At 46.4% G+C, this 16,392-nt stretch overlaps 1 protein-coding gene across 1 annotated transcript in view; it reads left to right on the top strand.

Moving 5' to 3' along the window:
• EXOC4 (exocyst complex component 4) overlaps nucleotides 1-16,392 on the top strand; it is a gene marked incomplete at its 3' end in the record, with an annotated part of 427,875 nt that overhangs the window by 341,758 nt on the left and 69,725 nt on the right. Inside the window, exons 12-13 of the mRNA XM_080363326.1 lie at nucleotides 4,221-4,357; nucleotides 11,618-11,773. Of these exons, the coding sequence (XP_080219452.1) occupies nucleotides 4,221-4,357; nucleotides 11,618-11,773 (293 nt within the window). The remainder of the gene's footprint in view (nucleotides 1-4,220; nucleotides 4,358-11,617; nucleotides 11,774-16,392) is intronic.

Raw genomic sequence — 16,392 nt, 5'->3', positions numbered from 1 at the left:
AGTTTTATTGTATTGAAACTGCATTTTAAGGGACCCTTGAAAACAAACATACCTCCGGCTACACCATTTTACATCCAGCGCCCTCTTGCTGTAGAGGAATTCAGGCATTTTAAAACTTCAGGTGGGGTTGCACAAGACAATAATCCCAAAGGTATTATTCAAATAGTTCTTCTTGGTCTGCTTGTTCTCCATCACTGGTGGAAGCCCTACGGTCGGAGAGTGAATTATTCCCACCCTGGAGCTGCTTTAAGTTACCCGAAGCTTCAACATAACTGAGAATAAGGACTATATCAAGGAGCAATGACAAATGTTTGCAAAATACATTAAAGACAAAGCCCACAGTGTTAATAATGAGTTGTGCTGCACTGTGTTATTCTATTGGCTTGACAGTAGCTAATAGACAGGAGGTCGTAAGAAGGAATTTCTTTGTAGTAGCCTTGAGACCCTTTTAAAACCTTCCCCCCGACGTGCTGTAGGAGTAATGAATGATCCCCTCGGCGCGGTGTTGGGATTCAGCCCCACGTGGCGTTTTCGGGTCCAAGGGGATGAATATTGTTCGGTGGACGCGTTTCCTTGTTAGCGTGGGTTTCTTTAAAAGGCTTCACTGAAGCGGCTCGCCGTAAAATTACGCTTTGATCGTACCCATTTGCCGTTAATGAATCCAGATGGGTTAGAGGCAACTGGATTGCGGCTCTCTGATAATACGTGCACTGCCTTTCATTTCAGAAGATCCCGCGCTGGCCCAGCTAACGAATCCAGCTTTATTAACATGGCCTAATGCGTCCTAATGCATGGCGTCCCCAGAGACACATGCAGATGTGTCAGGTTTGCTTTGGGAAAGGTTGAAATGTTACAGAAAAATAACCATTACATAGCCAGGACTGTCTTCTTTCATATGGTAATGGCCTTTTTTCTTTCTTTTATTATTATTTTTTTAAATCATGCGAGTAGCTTTGTATTCCCTTTAAATCAAAAGACCTTATTCTAAAATCAAGAGATTGGCAGGAGCTTAGCTGTGATTTTAATGTTGTTGTAGAGAGCAGAAAGTAAGTGGGAGAAACTACATAGAAACCTCTTTTAACATACAGTTTTTGGATTTTTTTAGTTGTTTTTTCGCATTTTGAGTTATGTAAAGAAATAGAAATGGGGCGGATCGAGGCCGGGTTTGATTCCTCTTTGTTTGGTGGCCCCACGTCATGAAGGTGACACGAGGATGCCTGGAAGGACAGATCCCTGGTGAGCAAGAGAGATCAGTTGAGAGCATCCATGGGCTGGAAGTCCCACCCACATCCCACCAGTGAAGTATCAGGGAAAACCAAAAAGGTGATTGTCCATGCAAAGATGAGAAAAATTGTCTTCTAGTTACACGAGTTAGGAAGGATTTTTTGATTTCTTATTTTATATTCCCTAAGTATTAACTTCAGTGCCTCACCCTTAAGGATCAGGATCACATCCCTGAAAGAGATTTGGATTCAATTTGCACAGCGACTTTATTTTCCATTTGTGCAGTCAGAATTGTTTTGGTAGAAATCATTTTGTTTGGACCATAGAATCATTTTGGATGGAAAAGACCTTTAAGATCGTCGAGATGTTCTGGTGGCTCACGTCAGCAGGTTGGAGAGTCGCCTTTTCCTCTGCTGGCAGATAAACAGCGGCCACGGCAGTGCTTTTGAGCCTTGTAGGAGTAAAGTGAAGCCCGTCTGCTGCACTGATTCAAGTTGTCAGTGCTTGAAGGTTGAAGGCCAGCAGCTCCTCAACCAGCTCAAATTCAATGAAGGTGTGACTATGCCCTACCTCTAACCTGGTGGATCTGATTTCCTCGAATTACTCAGTAATTTTCATTTATCGGTCCAAAGATAGAATCATAGAATCCTTTTGGTTGGAAAAGACCCTCAAGATCATTGAGACCAACCATTAACCCAGCCCTGGCATTGCCCCATGACCCTGAGAACCTCATCTATGTGTCTTTTAAACATCTCGAGGGATGGTGACTCCAGCACTGCCCTGGGCAGCCTGTTCCAATGCCCCACAGCCCTTTGGAGAAGAAATTGGTCCCCACATCCAACCTCAACCTCCCCTGGCGCAACTTGAGGCCATTTCCTCTGCTCCTGGCGCTTGTTCCTGGGGAGCAGAGCCCGACCCCCCTGGCTCCAAGCTCCTTTCAGGCAGGTCAGAGATCAGAAGGTCTCCCCTCAGCTCCTGTTCTCCAGCTGAACCCCCCAGGTCCCTCAGCCGCTCCATCACATTGTGCTCCAGCCCCTCACCAGCTCCGTTCCCTTCTCTCCACTCGCTCCAGCACCTCAAGGCCTTTCTTGGCACGAGGTCTTGAGCTTGGTCTTGAGTTTAGTCTCAACTAAGAGGTGCTAGGTCAGTCTCCCACTTTAGCAGGATTTGGGTGGATTGTTAAAACACTGGTTTTGCCATTGCTGGGGTCAGCCAAGCGGGGATAGAAAAGAGCCCTGGCGCTGTTTGAGTCCCGCAGCCGATGAGCTGTGCTCACACCTCGGAGCCCATCGCTGTGCAAACAGCATCGGCGGCTGCTGCAGCCTCTCTGCACCATCGTCTGCTTCATTTGCTCGCGATGACTCCGGGTTGCCAGCCCCGTAGGGTTGGTTGTTCTCCTCCCTGCGCATCAACCCCAGGGTGGGATTGAATATTTATTAAAACAGAGATACTTGTAATAACAGGAGAAGCAGCATAAACAGGAGCATCTGAGGGGCAGCTCTGCCAGACTACATTTTTGTTTGGACAAAATAATCCCAAATTGTTGCTAATTACAATATGAAAGATGTATTAATTCCTGCGATTTGCTTAAGAGCAAGCTTAATATGATAAAAGAGCAACCAAAGAGAAGGTTGGGTGTTTTTTTTAGCTCCAAGTGCAGTTATGAGCCAAGGACGTACCAGAAACAGCTCAGGCGGTGACTAAGGCTTCATTGAAACCCCCACATGCTTCCAAGCCCTGTGCTCTGAATGAGGATGAGGTTTGCAGATGCTTTTTTTTACCCAATCAGGGACAGGTAGCGGAGCAGAATCAATTCCCGTCACTCACGGGGTCGCTCCGGAGGAGCAGGATTATGGATCAGGGCGATGCTGCCGCACTTTCATCTGGAAATCAATCGAGAGACGGAAGTTGGGCTTGTCGGGATGTGGCAGGGACGGCGATTTGGGGTTTGATGAGATTTTGCTCTGCGAACAACCGAGTCACTAACTCTTCTTCAGATCCTGATTAACCCAGAGAAGGGGGTAAATTCAGCCTTGGTGCAGCTCTCTCCTAGTCCCTGGGATCCCCCCATGTAAATCTGAGTCCATAATTTCTCAAACAAACCAGGTTTTCCAAACACTTCAGTCTCCTCCTTTGCCTTTGCACAAAGCTCAAGAATAACCCTTCACTCTACCAAGCCTAATATTAATTAAATTTATATCAACCAAGGACTTTGATAACTTTCCTTCCCTGTTGTTTTTAGCAACCAAATTAAATACAGCAGCATTGCAATGTCATAAATACAAACTGCACCAAATCACCTTGGGGAGCCTCAGAAATCCCCAAATTCATATGGAACTGTTTGAATATCAAACTTTATCAGATATATGTTACCTCCTTTTGCAGGCCATCCAGACTTGCTCGTCTATAGGGTGTGGAGCAGGATTTTTGGGTTGCAGACTTGCCTTGTTCCTATGGTTGTAAATACACTGCTTGGGGTGACAAAGGCATTTCAAGGTGCTGCTTAAACATCAGACACCGGCAGCTTGTGCGAATGGGAGCGACGGGTAAAATCCGTCGTCTTGAGGATAGTCTGCAATCTCTAAGTCCAGAATTATTGCTCAGGTTGAAATGCTGGGGGTTTGCAAGTCCAAGCGGAGCTTAGTGAAGCTGCGAGTACCTGGTTCCTCTAAAAATCACAGTTCTGCAGTTTGAGGTGTCATCCATTGAAGGAAAGACCTGGTGAACTCCGCTGCTCCTCAGCCTATGGAAAAAAATCCATACTCTTTCAGACGTGATACTCAAAGCCCTGAGCTACTCTCTTCCATCTCTTGGTTTCTGCTTTTCCCTCCTTGGTTCTGTTTCACGTCACTCGGTGGCACAGGCTGCTCCAGCATCTGCTCGGCGTCGGGAAGCATCAGCTGCACGGTTGCATCTGTGACGCTAATTAGCAAAACATGAGAAGGCTGAAATTAAGATTCACGCTCTTCATACTTGCGCTTTCTTTTCATTTCCAGAGCACGGTGATTGTGGAGAAGACCGTTCAAGACCTGATGAACCTGATGCACGACTTGAGCGCGTATTCGGATCAGTTCCTCAACATGGTGTGTGTGAAACTCCAGGAGTACAAGGACACCTGCACCCTTGCCTACAGGTACCGGCAGGCTTGGAAACCAATGTATTCTGGAGATACTTTTGGGCTTTTTGCTATTTTGTCATGAGTAGGAAGGAGTTACTTCTAGAAATTGTCTTTGCTGGGATGGTCAAGTATGTTCCTTTCTAGGTGGGGAAAAATCTGGAACGGTGATCAGTGATATATAAAGAGTCTTGGTTTCCCAGTGACTTTGTGCACATCGCACTGTGGTTTAGGCTCTTTAAACGTGGTAGTAGAGTTTAGAAACCACACGGCTTGTCTCTTAATCAGCCAAAAGGTGACTTTAGGCTGGAGATGGAGAGTGTAAGGCATCATGGTTAACACAAAAAGCTGTGTATAGCTATTGCTTTCTTGTCGAGCAAGTCAGATTTAAGTGTTCCCAAGAGATTCGGCTATATTATAATTAATTATATTGAGATTTGGGTATTCAGATCTCATGACAACTTAGGAATTAGTAACCGCAACACACAGATACGCACACACTGGGTTTTGTGAAACTTTCCATGGACTTATTCTTTCAAGAAGTCATCAAATGCTCTGTCCTGGGCTTCGTTTATCAGTGGGTTTGGGTGATCTGAGATCTGCTTTCCCAACCATGGTGTGGAAGCTGAATGCAGCGTGATCACCCTGGCTTAACACACTGGGTTGCAGGGTTTGAGTCCTTTGCCTACTTGATTTATCATAGATTTCCAGCGTAAACATGGATAAATAACTTATTCTGTGTACATCCCAATTCCCCAACTGTAAATGGCTTTTTTCTGGAGAGGGGGCCAGGACCGTGTCCCACGCCGCGGGGATAAATACTTGCACTGAAAGCCACTAAAGATGCTGCGGCAATATGAGCTATAATAGCTGCTATACATAATCTCCTTTAATGGCTAATTGAGGCTGGCGATAGCAGGGGAGGCTGAAAAAAGCCCCTTGTGTTTTCTGACCAAGAACATTAAGAAATTATTTCCTATTGCCTGGTTTCATTCAGGAGAAGCTTCATCTGGCAAGCGGCTGCAGATGGGCTCATTATTATTATTAATAATGCCAACAATAGCAGTGAGCACATATGTAGGCTAAACTTCGCCTGAGCGCCCGTGTAAATTGGTAACTGTGCCTGTGCCGTTGTCCAAAATGCTCATATTTTATATGAAACCTCCCCGACTTGAGCCAAACAATAGATGTAATTTCTTTCGCTTGAACTTAAAGGTCCTTCCTTCCTTCTTCCTTTGCTGATACCATTCCTGGATTTGGCACCTGCTGAGGAGTAATTAGGACAGCCCTGATTTGGCAATATCCTGATTGCAGCAGGAGGAAAAACAGGAAATGTTCTCGTTTTGCTGCTAGCAAATGACTGACAGAAATAGAAATCTAGATACATTTCAAATGATGCTTTCCCGGCTGGATCCACGGGGTCGTTGTGCCCTCTGCAGGGATCTCGCGTCCGTACGGCTCCGCGCGGGGTTTTCCTCGGGTGCTTGAGACGGATAAATCCTCCTGTTGGTGAAGTTAGTGAGGGAAGGATCATTTCTAGCTGCTTCATGTCAGAACAAACCCCTTAGAGCTGCGAATTGATACGATGGGGCGAAGCTGCTGGGACAAGGGAGCGCGTGTTTGTTCTGGAGACGTCAAGACAGTGAGAATTTGGGAAGCCGGCGAGATGGTTTATGTAAGATGTGCACGTGGCATTCGTTCGTTCCCCATGTGTTCCTTGAAGGGGAATATGAGCAAACGTGGATGAAATGTATTCAAATCCAGGCTCCGCAAAGCGAGGCTGTTTAATTCGGCGTCCTTTGCCGAACAGGCAGCTCTGTCAGGACGTCAGTGCTAAGAAATGCACAGCCGAGATTTTTCATGTTCGATTTCCATTTGGCGCTGATTTTTCTAGTGAATGCAAAAAAAAACCCCACACCAAAACACACCAACCCTAACAGAGCTGGTTATGAATGGGTTGGGCATTTCTATAACTAGCAAGCACAGATTTTCTTGGTTTAATTGATGACAAATTTCGGAAGCATATTTAATCTGATCTAGGTGAGATGTCTTCTGCAAATTACCTGTTTGTGAGAAGTGCAATTTCAGTTTGACACAAACTGTTTGCCAACGTGAGTTATGTTTTCTGACAACTTTATGAGGGGTTGGGGATTAAAATGAAAAAAATGGGAGACGGAGCCACAAAACCTTGTGCTGTGTTCCTGGCACTTAAGTCCTCTCCAGCCCATGTCCAGCTGCTTACTCAGCAGATTTCTATGAAAGCCGCTCTGCTCATGGGTTAAGTCTATACAGTTAAACCATTTTTACAAGGCTTTGGGAAATACTGAAAGGCCATAGAAGGAATCACAGGGACAGGGAAAAACCTGACCAGTTCGGGGTAGCTGCCCTTAATATGGGTATTTCCTTTTACTCTCTTGCCAACACCCTTCTCGGCTGAGTTTTGCCATCTTGAGTGCTAAGCTAATCTCTTTCCATGTCTTTCTACAGCAACTGTTTAGTTATGTTCGTGTTGAAATTGCACATTCTTATTTTGCTGACCAAGTTTAAGGTCTGTCCTGTGCGTCCACCTCCTTCTTATCAATCTTCATCTTCTCTCCCTTGGACAACCATCCTCTTGCACGTTTTTCAACCTACCCAAAAAGTCTGAGTCACCAGTCACCTAAATGACTGGTTTTAGCCTGTAAAAAAGAGATGGACATCTCCAAAGAGTGATTCGCCTTAATTAAATGTGCCTCAGCTCTCTCCATCCGCTGTGAAGGCAACTTGGGGTGACCAACCAGCCTCCTGAATGAACCATCTCAGCTGAATCTATAAAATTACATGGGGTAAAATGGGGCCTGAATCTCTCTAAATGATGGAAAAAAGAATCACAGTTCCTGCATTCCAACCAGGCAAGCTAAAATTAAGCCCCTTTTATTGATAAGGAAATGAGGAGCAGATTAATTTATCTAGGGTATGGAGTCTGCAGTCACATAGGATTGCTCACTCTTGCCACTCAGGTTGCTACTTCCTATTGGTATCTTTCCCTTCTTGAATTAATGTTTTGGTTTTAAGCTGTCTTTTTGATTCTTTTGGGGCAGGGATCGGTCTCTCTCAGGCCTTTAGGTACCTGGCACATGCTGCTTTTAAACTCTTAGCAGTGAGATCAGTGCTCAGCGTGGAAACGTCACCCTGGCCAAAAATTCAACAACACATTTGGCACAAGGCAACGGAGTCCAATTAGCCCCCAGATGTTTTCCTAATGAAAAGCCATGGCTCCCCAGCTGTGTCCGGGGATGTTCCCCATCGCTCTGGCCCCAGTGGTGCAAATCTGGGCCCGTTCCCACCAGCAGATGCTTTCTGGATAGAACCCAATGAGCTGTGGTGGGGTGAACCCTCCTACTATCACCTGTGTAAGTGTTACACTCGTTCCCGACCCGCTCCTGGGTACAAACAGATGGCGTTTTCCTTGGCCTGTTGAGCTGAGAATTAATTAGTTGCTTATGGCACTGGTGGTAGCAAGTAACCCTATTAGAGCAGCAGGAATAATTGCATAGGAGTTGGGGAGAAGGAGGGGGGGCGTTTGAAAGGAAGCGTTTTGAGCTGTATTCAAACATGTCATCCCGTCTTGTGATAATTTACTTGAGGACCCGAATTAAATTGACATTGATAGAAGTCACGGAGGTTGAAAACTGGCTGAGATGCCAGAAAGAAAAAGGAATCTGTAATTGATGGGACGTCTAACGGAGATTGGGGGATGTACCACCCTATTTGACATCTTCCTTAATGAGGGGGTGGTTGGAGTAAAACCAACCTGTCAATAAAAATTAGGAGGTGTTGCAGTCACAGAATCCCAGAGTGTCAGGGGTTGGAAGGGCCCTGGAAAGCTCATCCAGTGCAATCCTCCCATGGAGCAGGAACACCCAGATGAGATTACACAGGAAGGTGTCCAGGCGGGTTGGAATGTCTGCACAGAAGGAGACTCCACAACCCCCCTGGGCAGCCTGGGCCAGGCTCTGACACCCTCACCGGGAAGAAGTTTCTTCTCACATTTAAGTGGAACCTCTTGTGTTCCAGTTTGAACCCATTGCCGCTTGTCCTATCATTGGTTGTCACCGAGAAGAGCCTGGCTCCATCCTCCTGACACTCCCCATTTCCATATTGATCCCCATGAATGAGTCCCCCCTCAGTGTCCTCTTGTCCAGCTCCAGAGCCCCAGCTCCCTCAGCCTTTCCTCACACGGGAGATGCTCCACTCCCTTCAGCATCTTTGTTGCCCTGCGCTGGACACTCTCCAGCAGTTCCCTGTCCTGCTGGAACTGAGAGGCCACAACTGGACACAAGATTCCAGGTGTGGTCTCCCCAGGGCAGAGCAGAGGGGCAGGAGAACCTCTCTGACCTACTGACCACCCCACCATGGGAAATAATGGGGACATAATTCCAAGGGACCTATGGAGTAGTGGTGGTGTCCCTGCATCAATTAATTTTAAGCTCCCTACTGATTTTAACTGAGAATTTGATTTTGGGCTCCGGTGATTCATGGACCCGTGAGTACCACATTGCCGAAAGGTGAGAAAAGCAGGAATTGTGTGGGTAAGGCTCTTGGAAGAACATGGACCCCAAGCTCAGTTTGCAACTTGCTATAGCAGCTGAACAGCCTCCCCTCTGTCCTCCCCCAACATCTACTCCAAAAAGCAACTGGATTGTTGAAGACGGCAGATAATAAGGATCATAAAACAGAGAGGTAGCTCTGTCCTCTGCGTAACTCCAGCAGAAGACTCCCAAAGATGACTTGCATCTGAGGGGCTGTGATAAGGCTGTAAATAATTGAAGAGAGTAAATAGTGGAAGTGGTGAGAGCCGAGGCTGCTGGAAGGGGAAATAAGAGGGCGTAATGGGATGAAATTGAGTAAAATAAAACACGAGCACAGTATCAGGGTTTTTTTTTTGGTCCGAGAGTTAAATTTGTTCAACTGTGAAATAGACTCCCAAGGGAAGGAGACTATTACTTTAGTCATTTAAATCCAGAGAGGACAAAACACTGGGTAATATATTCAATGGAACAGTTGTCTTGTCTTGGCAGAGAAATGGCCAGATATCATCAAATTCAGTTTTTCCATTACGAATGTCAGAGATTCTGGTGGTGCTTTATTTTTCCCCTCGGTTTTTACCAGGGTGAAAAAAGAGGTCTTTTTTCAGAAGTGGAAAAACACCAAGTTCCCAACAACAGCAGAAAGCCAAAGTGAAATTTTGATGCCAAGGTATTCTGTGGCTGGAAACAAAACTCATTCTTTTGTCCACGGCAGATTGGACATGAAATGTAAAGAGGAGAATTTCTATGTAAGTGCATGTGACAAATTCATTTTCACAAATCCCGTGTACTTACTGAGCAGAGGTTGTTTTCTTGGTGGTAGGTGAAGGAGTTAAAGTTGCTCCGTGGTGGTGCTCTGCTTCAAGATAGGTCAATGTTAGCTCCTATCTCAATGCCGTTTTCACCGTTTTCCTTTTCAAACCATATATACGCAGTGTGTTGTCACTTCTGTTTCTTTTATTGATCAAAACACACCTTTCAGGAAATTTAAACTAACATTTACATCTTACATCTGGGTAGGAACAACCCCACGTTCCAATATAAGTTGGGGAATGACCGATTAGAGAGCACCCTAGGGGAAAGGGACCTGGGGGTCCTGGGGACAGCAGGGTGACCATGAGCCAGCACTGGGCCCTTGTGGCCAGGAAGCCAATGGGACCTGGGGAGGGTTAGAAGGGGGTGGTCAGTAGGTCAGAGAGGTTCTCCTGCCCCTCTGCTCTGCCCTGGGGAGACCACACCTGGAATCTTGTGTCCAGTTGTGGCCCCTCAGTTCCAGCAGGACAGGGAACTGCTGCAGAGAGTCCAGCGCAGGGCAACAAAGATGCTGAAGGGAGTGGAGCATCTCCCGTGTGAGGAAAGGCTGAGGGAGCTGGGGCTCTGGAGCTGGACAAGAGGACACTGAGAGGTGACCTCATTCATGTTTACAGATATATAAAGGGTGAGTGTCAGGAGGATGGAGCCAGGCTCTTCTCGGTGACAACCAGTGATAGGACAAGGGGTAATGGGTTCAAACTGGAACACAGGAGGTTCCACTTAAATTTGAGAAGAAACTTGTTCCTGGTGAGGGTGGCAGAGCCTGGCCCAGGCTGCCCAAGGAGGTTGTGGAGTCTCCTTCTGTGCAGACATTCCAACCCGCCTGGACACCTTCCTGTGTAACCTCATCTGGGTGTTCCTGCTCCATGGGGGGATTGCACTGGATGAGCTTTCCAGGGCCCTTCAACCCCTGACACTCTGGGGTTCTGTGATATGGTCACAATGGAAGACAATGGGTGGTAGGATCTAGAAGGAAATGCCAGCCACCCTGACTCCCACTTGCCCTTTCTAAGAGGTAGGAAAACACCTCCCAGATCCTTGGGGTCTACTCAACAACCCAAGAGTGGGAGAGGACTTTCCTTCCTCACTGGTGTGGCCAGTGAAGTAGCAAACATTGACAAGAACTATGCTGCTGGTTGTTCATGAGCAATCCTGACACAAAAAACAGGCAGCAAATTGACTTTTCCAAATACAGCATCCCATTTGTGTCCTGCAATTGCCAGTGAGACTCAAATTAGCTACACTGCCAAAAATATTAAACAGGGAAAGTCTTCATAACCGGAATATGCTGTAATCTTTAATTTGATTTCACACGTACATAAAAATTAGCTGAAATCTCTAGTATTAGATATTTTGGATGACTGAAGAGAAGATCCTGGACCCTTCATTTCCTTTCGTTGCTTCGGCCCTGGTCCCCAGGCTGGACCAGCTGGTGTGCGGTGAGCTGGTGGCTTCCACCCAGGTCTTCCTGGGCAATTTTCCACGTTGCAGTCACAACACCATCAGCAGCAGCTGCCGAGCTCTGTTGAGATCACACAGAACAAATGAGCAATGGAGAAAACACCTTCCCTCTCTTCTACTACAGAACGACCTCCTCCGGTTGTGTCAGTGATTGCAAGTTGAACCATTTCAAGGATGGGGAGAATATGGCCCTTTTTCCCCTTAGAGACTCTGTCAAAACACATCAAGAGTTGTGACTTTTAAGATAATTTTATATCCTGTCCACCCATGTTGCTGTGACTTTCACACCAGCACTTTGTTGAATACTTCTTTGGACTCTTTCCTTAATGCTTAATGCACCTTTGTATGTGATCGGCATTTTAATGAATTGGTGCGGAATTGCGTGAAAAGCACAATTTGCTTGGCGCTAATGTGATTGTTGCCGCTTTCCCCGCAGGAGCATCGTGCAGTCGGATGAAAAGCTGGTGATCAGCGCGTCCTGGGCTAAAGATGACGATATTAGCAGGCTCCTGAAATCCCTGCCCAACTGGAGCAACATGGCTCAGCCCAAGCAACTGAGACCCAAGAGGGAGGAGGAGGAAGACTTTATAAGGTAAAAGGTTTTATGAAGTTATAAAGGGGTTTCAAGGAGAGTACGAATAATAGTAAAACCATCTGGGAACAAAGTAATGATGGTGTTTGCATAGCTGTTGTCTCCCCAGGTGTGAGAAGAGGTTGAGATGTGGTCTTTCCTCAAGTGGAGTAAGGAAACTTGAGTCCATGCGCCCTAACACTCCATGATTTCAAAGCTTTGCTGAACTGAGAACTCCTTATGCGTTGCCTGGATTTGGTTCTGTTGATGGTATCGAGAAAGGACATTATCTGTTTCGGCGATTCTTTTAGGCTTTGCTTATCAGTCGTATGGTGGATTGGTAGATAAACCATTCTGAAGCTCTTTATTCTTCAAGAGAAAGGAGAAAGCAGAGCTGCTTCTCATTGCAACAAGAGCAGAAGAGAGTGAGGTTGTGGTTCAATAAGGACACTTCAGTGACAGCACCATCTTGTGCTTTCCTGACGTTTTGCTGATTTCTGCTTCCTCTGTTGTTCATCTCAAATCCTGGGGTGAGTTCTGGGCCCCTCACGCCAAGAAAGGCCTTGAGGTGCTGGAGCGAGGGGAGAGAAGGGAACGGAGCTGGTGAGGGGCTGGAGCACAAGTGTGATGGAGCGGCTGAGGGACCTGGGGGGTTCAGCTGGAGAACAGGAGCTGAGGGGAGACCTTCTGATCTCTGAACTGCCTGAAATGAGCTTGAAGCCAGGGGGGTCGGGCTCTGCTCCCCAGGAACAAGCGCCAGGAGCAGAGGAAACAGCCTCAAGTTGCGCCAGGGGAGGTTGAGGTTGGATGTGGGGAACAATTTCTTTCCCAAAGGGCTGTGGGGCATTGGAACAGGCTGCCCAGGGCAGTGCTGGAGTCACCAGCCCTGGAGAGTTGGACGGACGGACATGAGGTTCTCAGGGACATGGGGTAGTGTTGAACTTGGCAGTGTTGGGTTAATGGTTTGAAGTGGTGATTTTTAAGATCTTTTCCAACCAGAATGATTCTATGAAGAATTGTGCTTGTGAGCACACCCAGGAAAGTGGCTCAGATTGGAGAGGGAAAGCATGATTTTTAATTCAGGCAGATCTTTGTCCTGGTTGATGGTGCTACCCCGATCACCCATGTAGTAGACAGAGTAGCAGTCTGCGACCTAATGGTGGGGCCAACTGCTTGTACTGGGCAGCAATTCTCAGCTCTGGTGTTGTCACCAAAGCTCTCCTCCATTTGAGCCATGACCTGGTCGTGTTTCTCCTCCATCCCAACCCCAGGAGCTGTGTGAGGCGAATCAGATGAAAAATACCAGTCCTTCCAGAGGGGATTCTTTCAGAGACAACTTACTGTGTCCAAACCAGATTGTTTCTACCTTTTTCTTTCCAGGCAAGTGAAAGCCTATAAGTAGGCAGATTGCCTTTCTCTGCGTGCTGTAAATGGCTTCAGCTCTGAATCGTTGACACATCCTGAAGAAACAGGTCCTCTTTGTCATTCCAGCGAGTCAAAAAGCTTGTCGGCACATTCCCATCACTATTCATCACTTCCTTGATTGGCATTTGGCTATAGAACTGTAGGAGTAAGTGAAACTGTTGCAAATTAAAGTTGAATTTGCCCAGATTGTCATTTTACTTATTCACTGAAGTCAAGCACAATAACAGGAAGATGATGCAAGTCTAAGAGACAGGAACGACCAAGAGTAGTAAATATGTCGAGTCACAGAAATCATTGCTCGTACTCCAGTGGGGATAATCAGCTTTGGCAGTGCTTTTAAAACTCGTGGGTGGTGAAAGGGTGAGGATGCAGAGCCCTTGAGCTCTTTGCACAGCCCCTGGGTTTGTTGAGATTCATGGATTCCATCGTAGCCTCCATCTTTGCCTTCGCCTTCACCCTTTGTTTCTTGGCACAGAAATTCCAGGCCAGGCTAAATCTGATGGCCAAACTCATCCCAATGCTACCAGTGCCAACATTGTGATCCTAATACCCATTTTATTCCGATTTTGTCATTTTACTATTGATTAATTTAACTATTTTGTATCAGAAGTGGTAGAATAGAAAGCCTCTGAGGTCACCTACATTGAATTCACTGGAGAAAGCTCCTGTACTGTGTCCTTTTTAGCCTAGACATTGGGAAAAAGATCTTTTCTCCGTATCTGTTTGCACAGAGCATCCTGCATTAAGCCTCAGCTACACAAAGTGCCATGTGAATGCTCTCCTAGCATTAATTTAAACAATAATAATTGGTCTGAGCCACTTTTAGCCATTGATGGCAAGCGACATGGCTGATAAACTTCCTCAAGAATCTGTGCGTGGTTGAATAGATCTCTCCTGAGAGCTTCAAAGTAAAATGAATTGCATGTCCAATTTTTTGTCATCTTCTTTCCATTTAAGCAGGCTCTTCTCACACTTTCTCCTAATACAAAGGAACACCATTTCTTTGCTGCTGTTGCTTCTTTCTCTTCCTCTTGGCTCTGCTGATGAATTGGGAATGATTGTGCCAAATGGAAATGGGTCCTGTGGGTACTTTGGTTATTTGGGTTGTGGCTGTGAGGAGAGAAGCCTGGGAGAGCTCATTTCACTCCAGTTTAACCACCCAAGATATTTAAAACCTTGATATACAAATAACCACCTGTGTCCATGGGCTCCACTCCTTAGGAGGCAGAGACTAAAGCATCCTCTCTAAGAAGGAAACTTTAAACTCGATGAAACATGGGAGCATGATCTTTTTGTACATAAATAAAGGCCAACAGCAGTTTTTTAACTACGAGCATCATCCTTTTATGAATGTCGCTAAATTAAATAAGACCTGAAAGTTTACCACTGTTTTATTGTTTTCTTTTACCGTGGCAAGAAGAGGTTTCCACTGAACAGTTTTCTTTCCTTCCCCAGGTTTCTTGTAACTCATTTGTTTAATTAAAAAGAAGAATCCAAATGCATGTCTTTGCAAAAAAAACCCCACTTAATGCATATCTGTGTTGACAGTGATTGATTTTGTTGTCTTAACCCGCCACTATCTCTTTTGCAGATAGATGTCAAAAGGCAGGGTAAGAAACTAGCAGAATCTCCCCATTAATATTCTGGTGTGGTTGGCCAGACAAAGGGCCCTGATTGAGCATAGTATAGTAGCTCAGAACTTGGCAAGGGGAGAAAGGAAAGAAAAGTCATGCCTCTATTCATATGATTAGTTTTTAAAGCTCTGAAGGCTATTTGGCACCGGGGCGAGTGTGAAATATGCTGCCCTTATCGCTTTGTAAAGGTTAGCCTTCACTTCCTTACTGAATCAGAGATGTTGGTGATAAAACCCAAAGATGTATCATTTCCAGGTTTGCCTTTGATGAGGAAAAGCGATGCAAAAAGAGCTTCAGATCTGGTCGCGCTCGAGTTACAGCAGAAATTGCTGGTTTTCGGGGCAGCTCTGAAGCACAAGGGGTGGCGAGAGCCCTGTGCACCCCAAGGGAGCCACATTTTGGGGTGCTGCCAATTCACATTTGCCTGGGAACCCCATGTTGGTCGGATGATCCCACCACAACACAGGTTATTCTGGTTGCAGATCTGAAATGCCAAACCTGTGTTAGGAAGGGAACAGTGATTTCTCTCTTACCTTTTGACTCCAGCAAGCTCCCGAACACCAAACTTGGGATCAGACACTCAGGTTAAAGTTAATGGAGCAATTCAAAACCTCCTTTGCAACATCTTCATGTGCCACATGACTTTTTATTTCACTGCTTTTGGTTTTTTAGTGAGGATAAGCCTGACTGCATGGTGCTCCAGCTGTCCACTCCTTCCTCCCCTGCATCTCCTGTTCACCTGAGGATGCTCATCCTCACTTGCTCTGCACCAAAAGGAGGGGGGTGTATTCGAGCAATATGGAAAGATATCTATGCAATAGCAAATCTGTCACCAAATCATCCCAAATGGCATTGGTTGGGATGGTTACACTATCCCTGCTTCTTACTGGGTTCTCTTCTCTCCCCTGGTTTAGTTGATGCTGATTCTCTGGTTGCATTTCGGATGTAAAACTGGAGGCTGCCTGCAGATGTGGGTCTCCTTTGGAAACGTGTCGCTGTTGGACAAGACAGAATTGTCAGGCTAAAGGAAGAGAGCAGGGCTGGGTTAAAGGTGTCACTCCAGACGGCATGATGGGAGCAGTAAAGGTACCATCAACATTTGGATATAGAAACATAGGGTCATTTTGGTTGGAAAAGACCTTTAAGATCATCGAGTCAAACCATTAACCCAATGCTGGCACTACCCCACGTCCCTGAGAACCTCATCTATGCATCTTTTAAACATCTCCAGGAACGGTGACTCCAGCACTGCCCTGGGCAGCCTGTTCCAATGCCCCACAGCCCTTTGGGGAAGAAATTGTTCCCACATCCAACCTCAACCTCCCCTGGTGCAACTTGAGGCCGTTTCCTCTGCTCCTGGCGCTTGTTCCTGGGGAGCAGAGCCCGACCCCCCTGGCTCCAAGCTCCTTTCAGACAGTTCAGAGATCAGAAGGTCTCCCCTCAGCTCCTGTTCTCCAGCTGAACCCCCAGGTCCCTCAGCCGCTCCATCACACTTGTGCTCCAGCCCCTCACCAGCTCCGTTCCCTTCTCTCCCCTCGCTCCAGCACCTCAAGGCCTTTCTTGGTGTGAGGGGCTCAAAAC

This window comes from Nesoenas mayeri (assembly GCF_963082525.1).
Source record: "Nesoenas mayeri genome assembly, chromosome: 1".
In the NCBI taxonomy this organism is placed as follows: domain Eukaryota; kingdom Metazoa; phylum Chordata; class Aves; order Columbiformes; family Columbidae; genus Nesoenas; species Nesoenas mayeri.
Note: the sequence above shows the minus strand (reverse complement) of the source record. Positions and strands in the feature narration are given on the sequence as shown.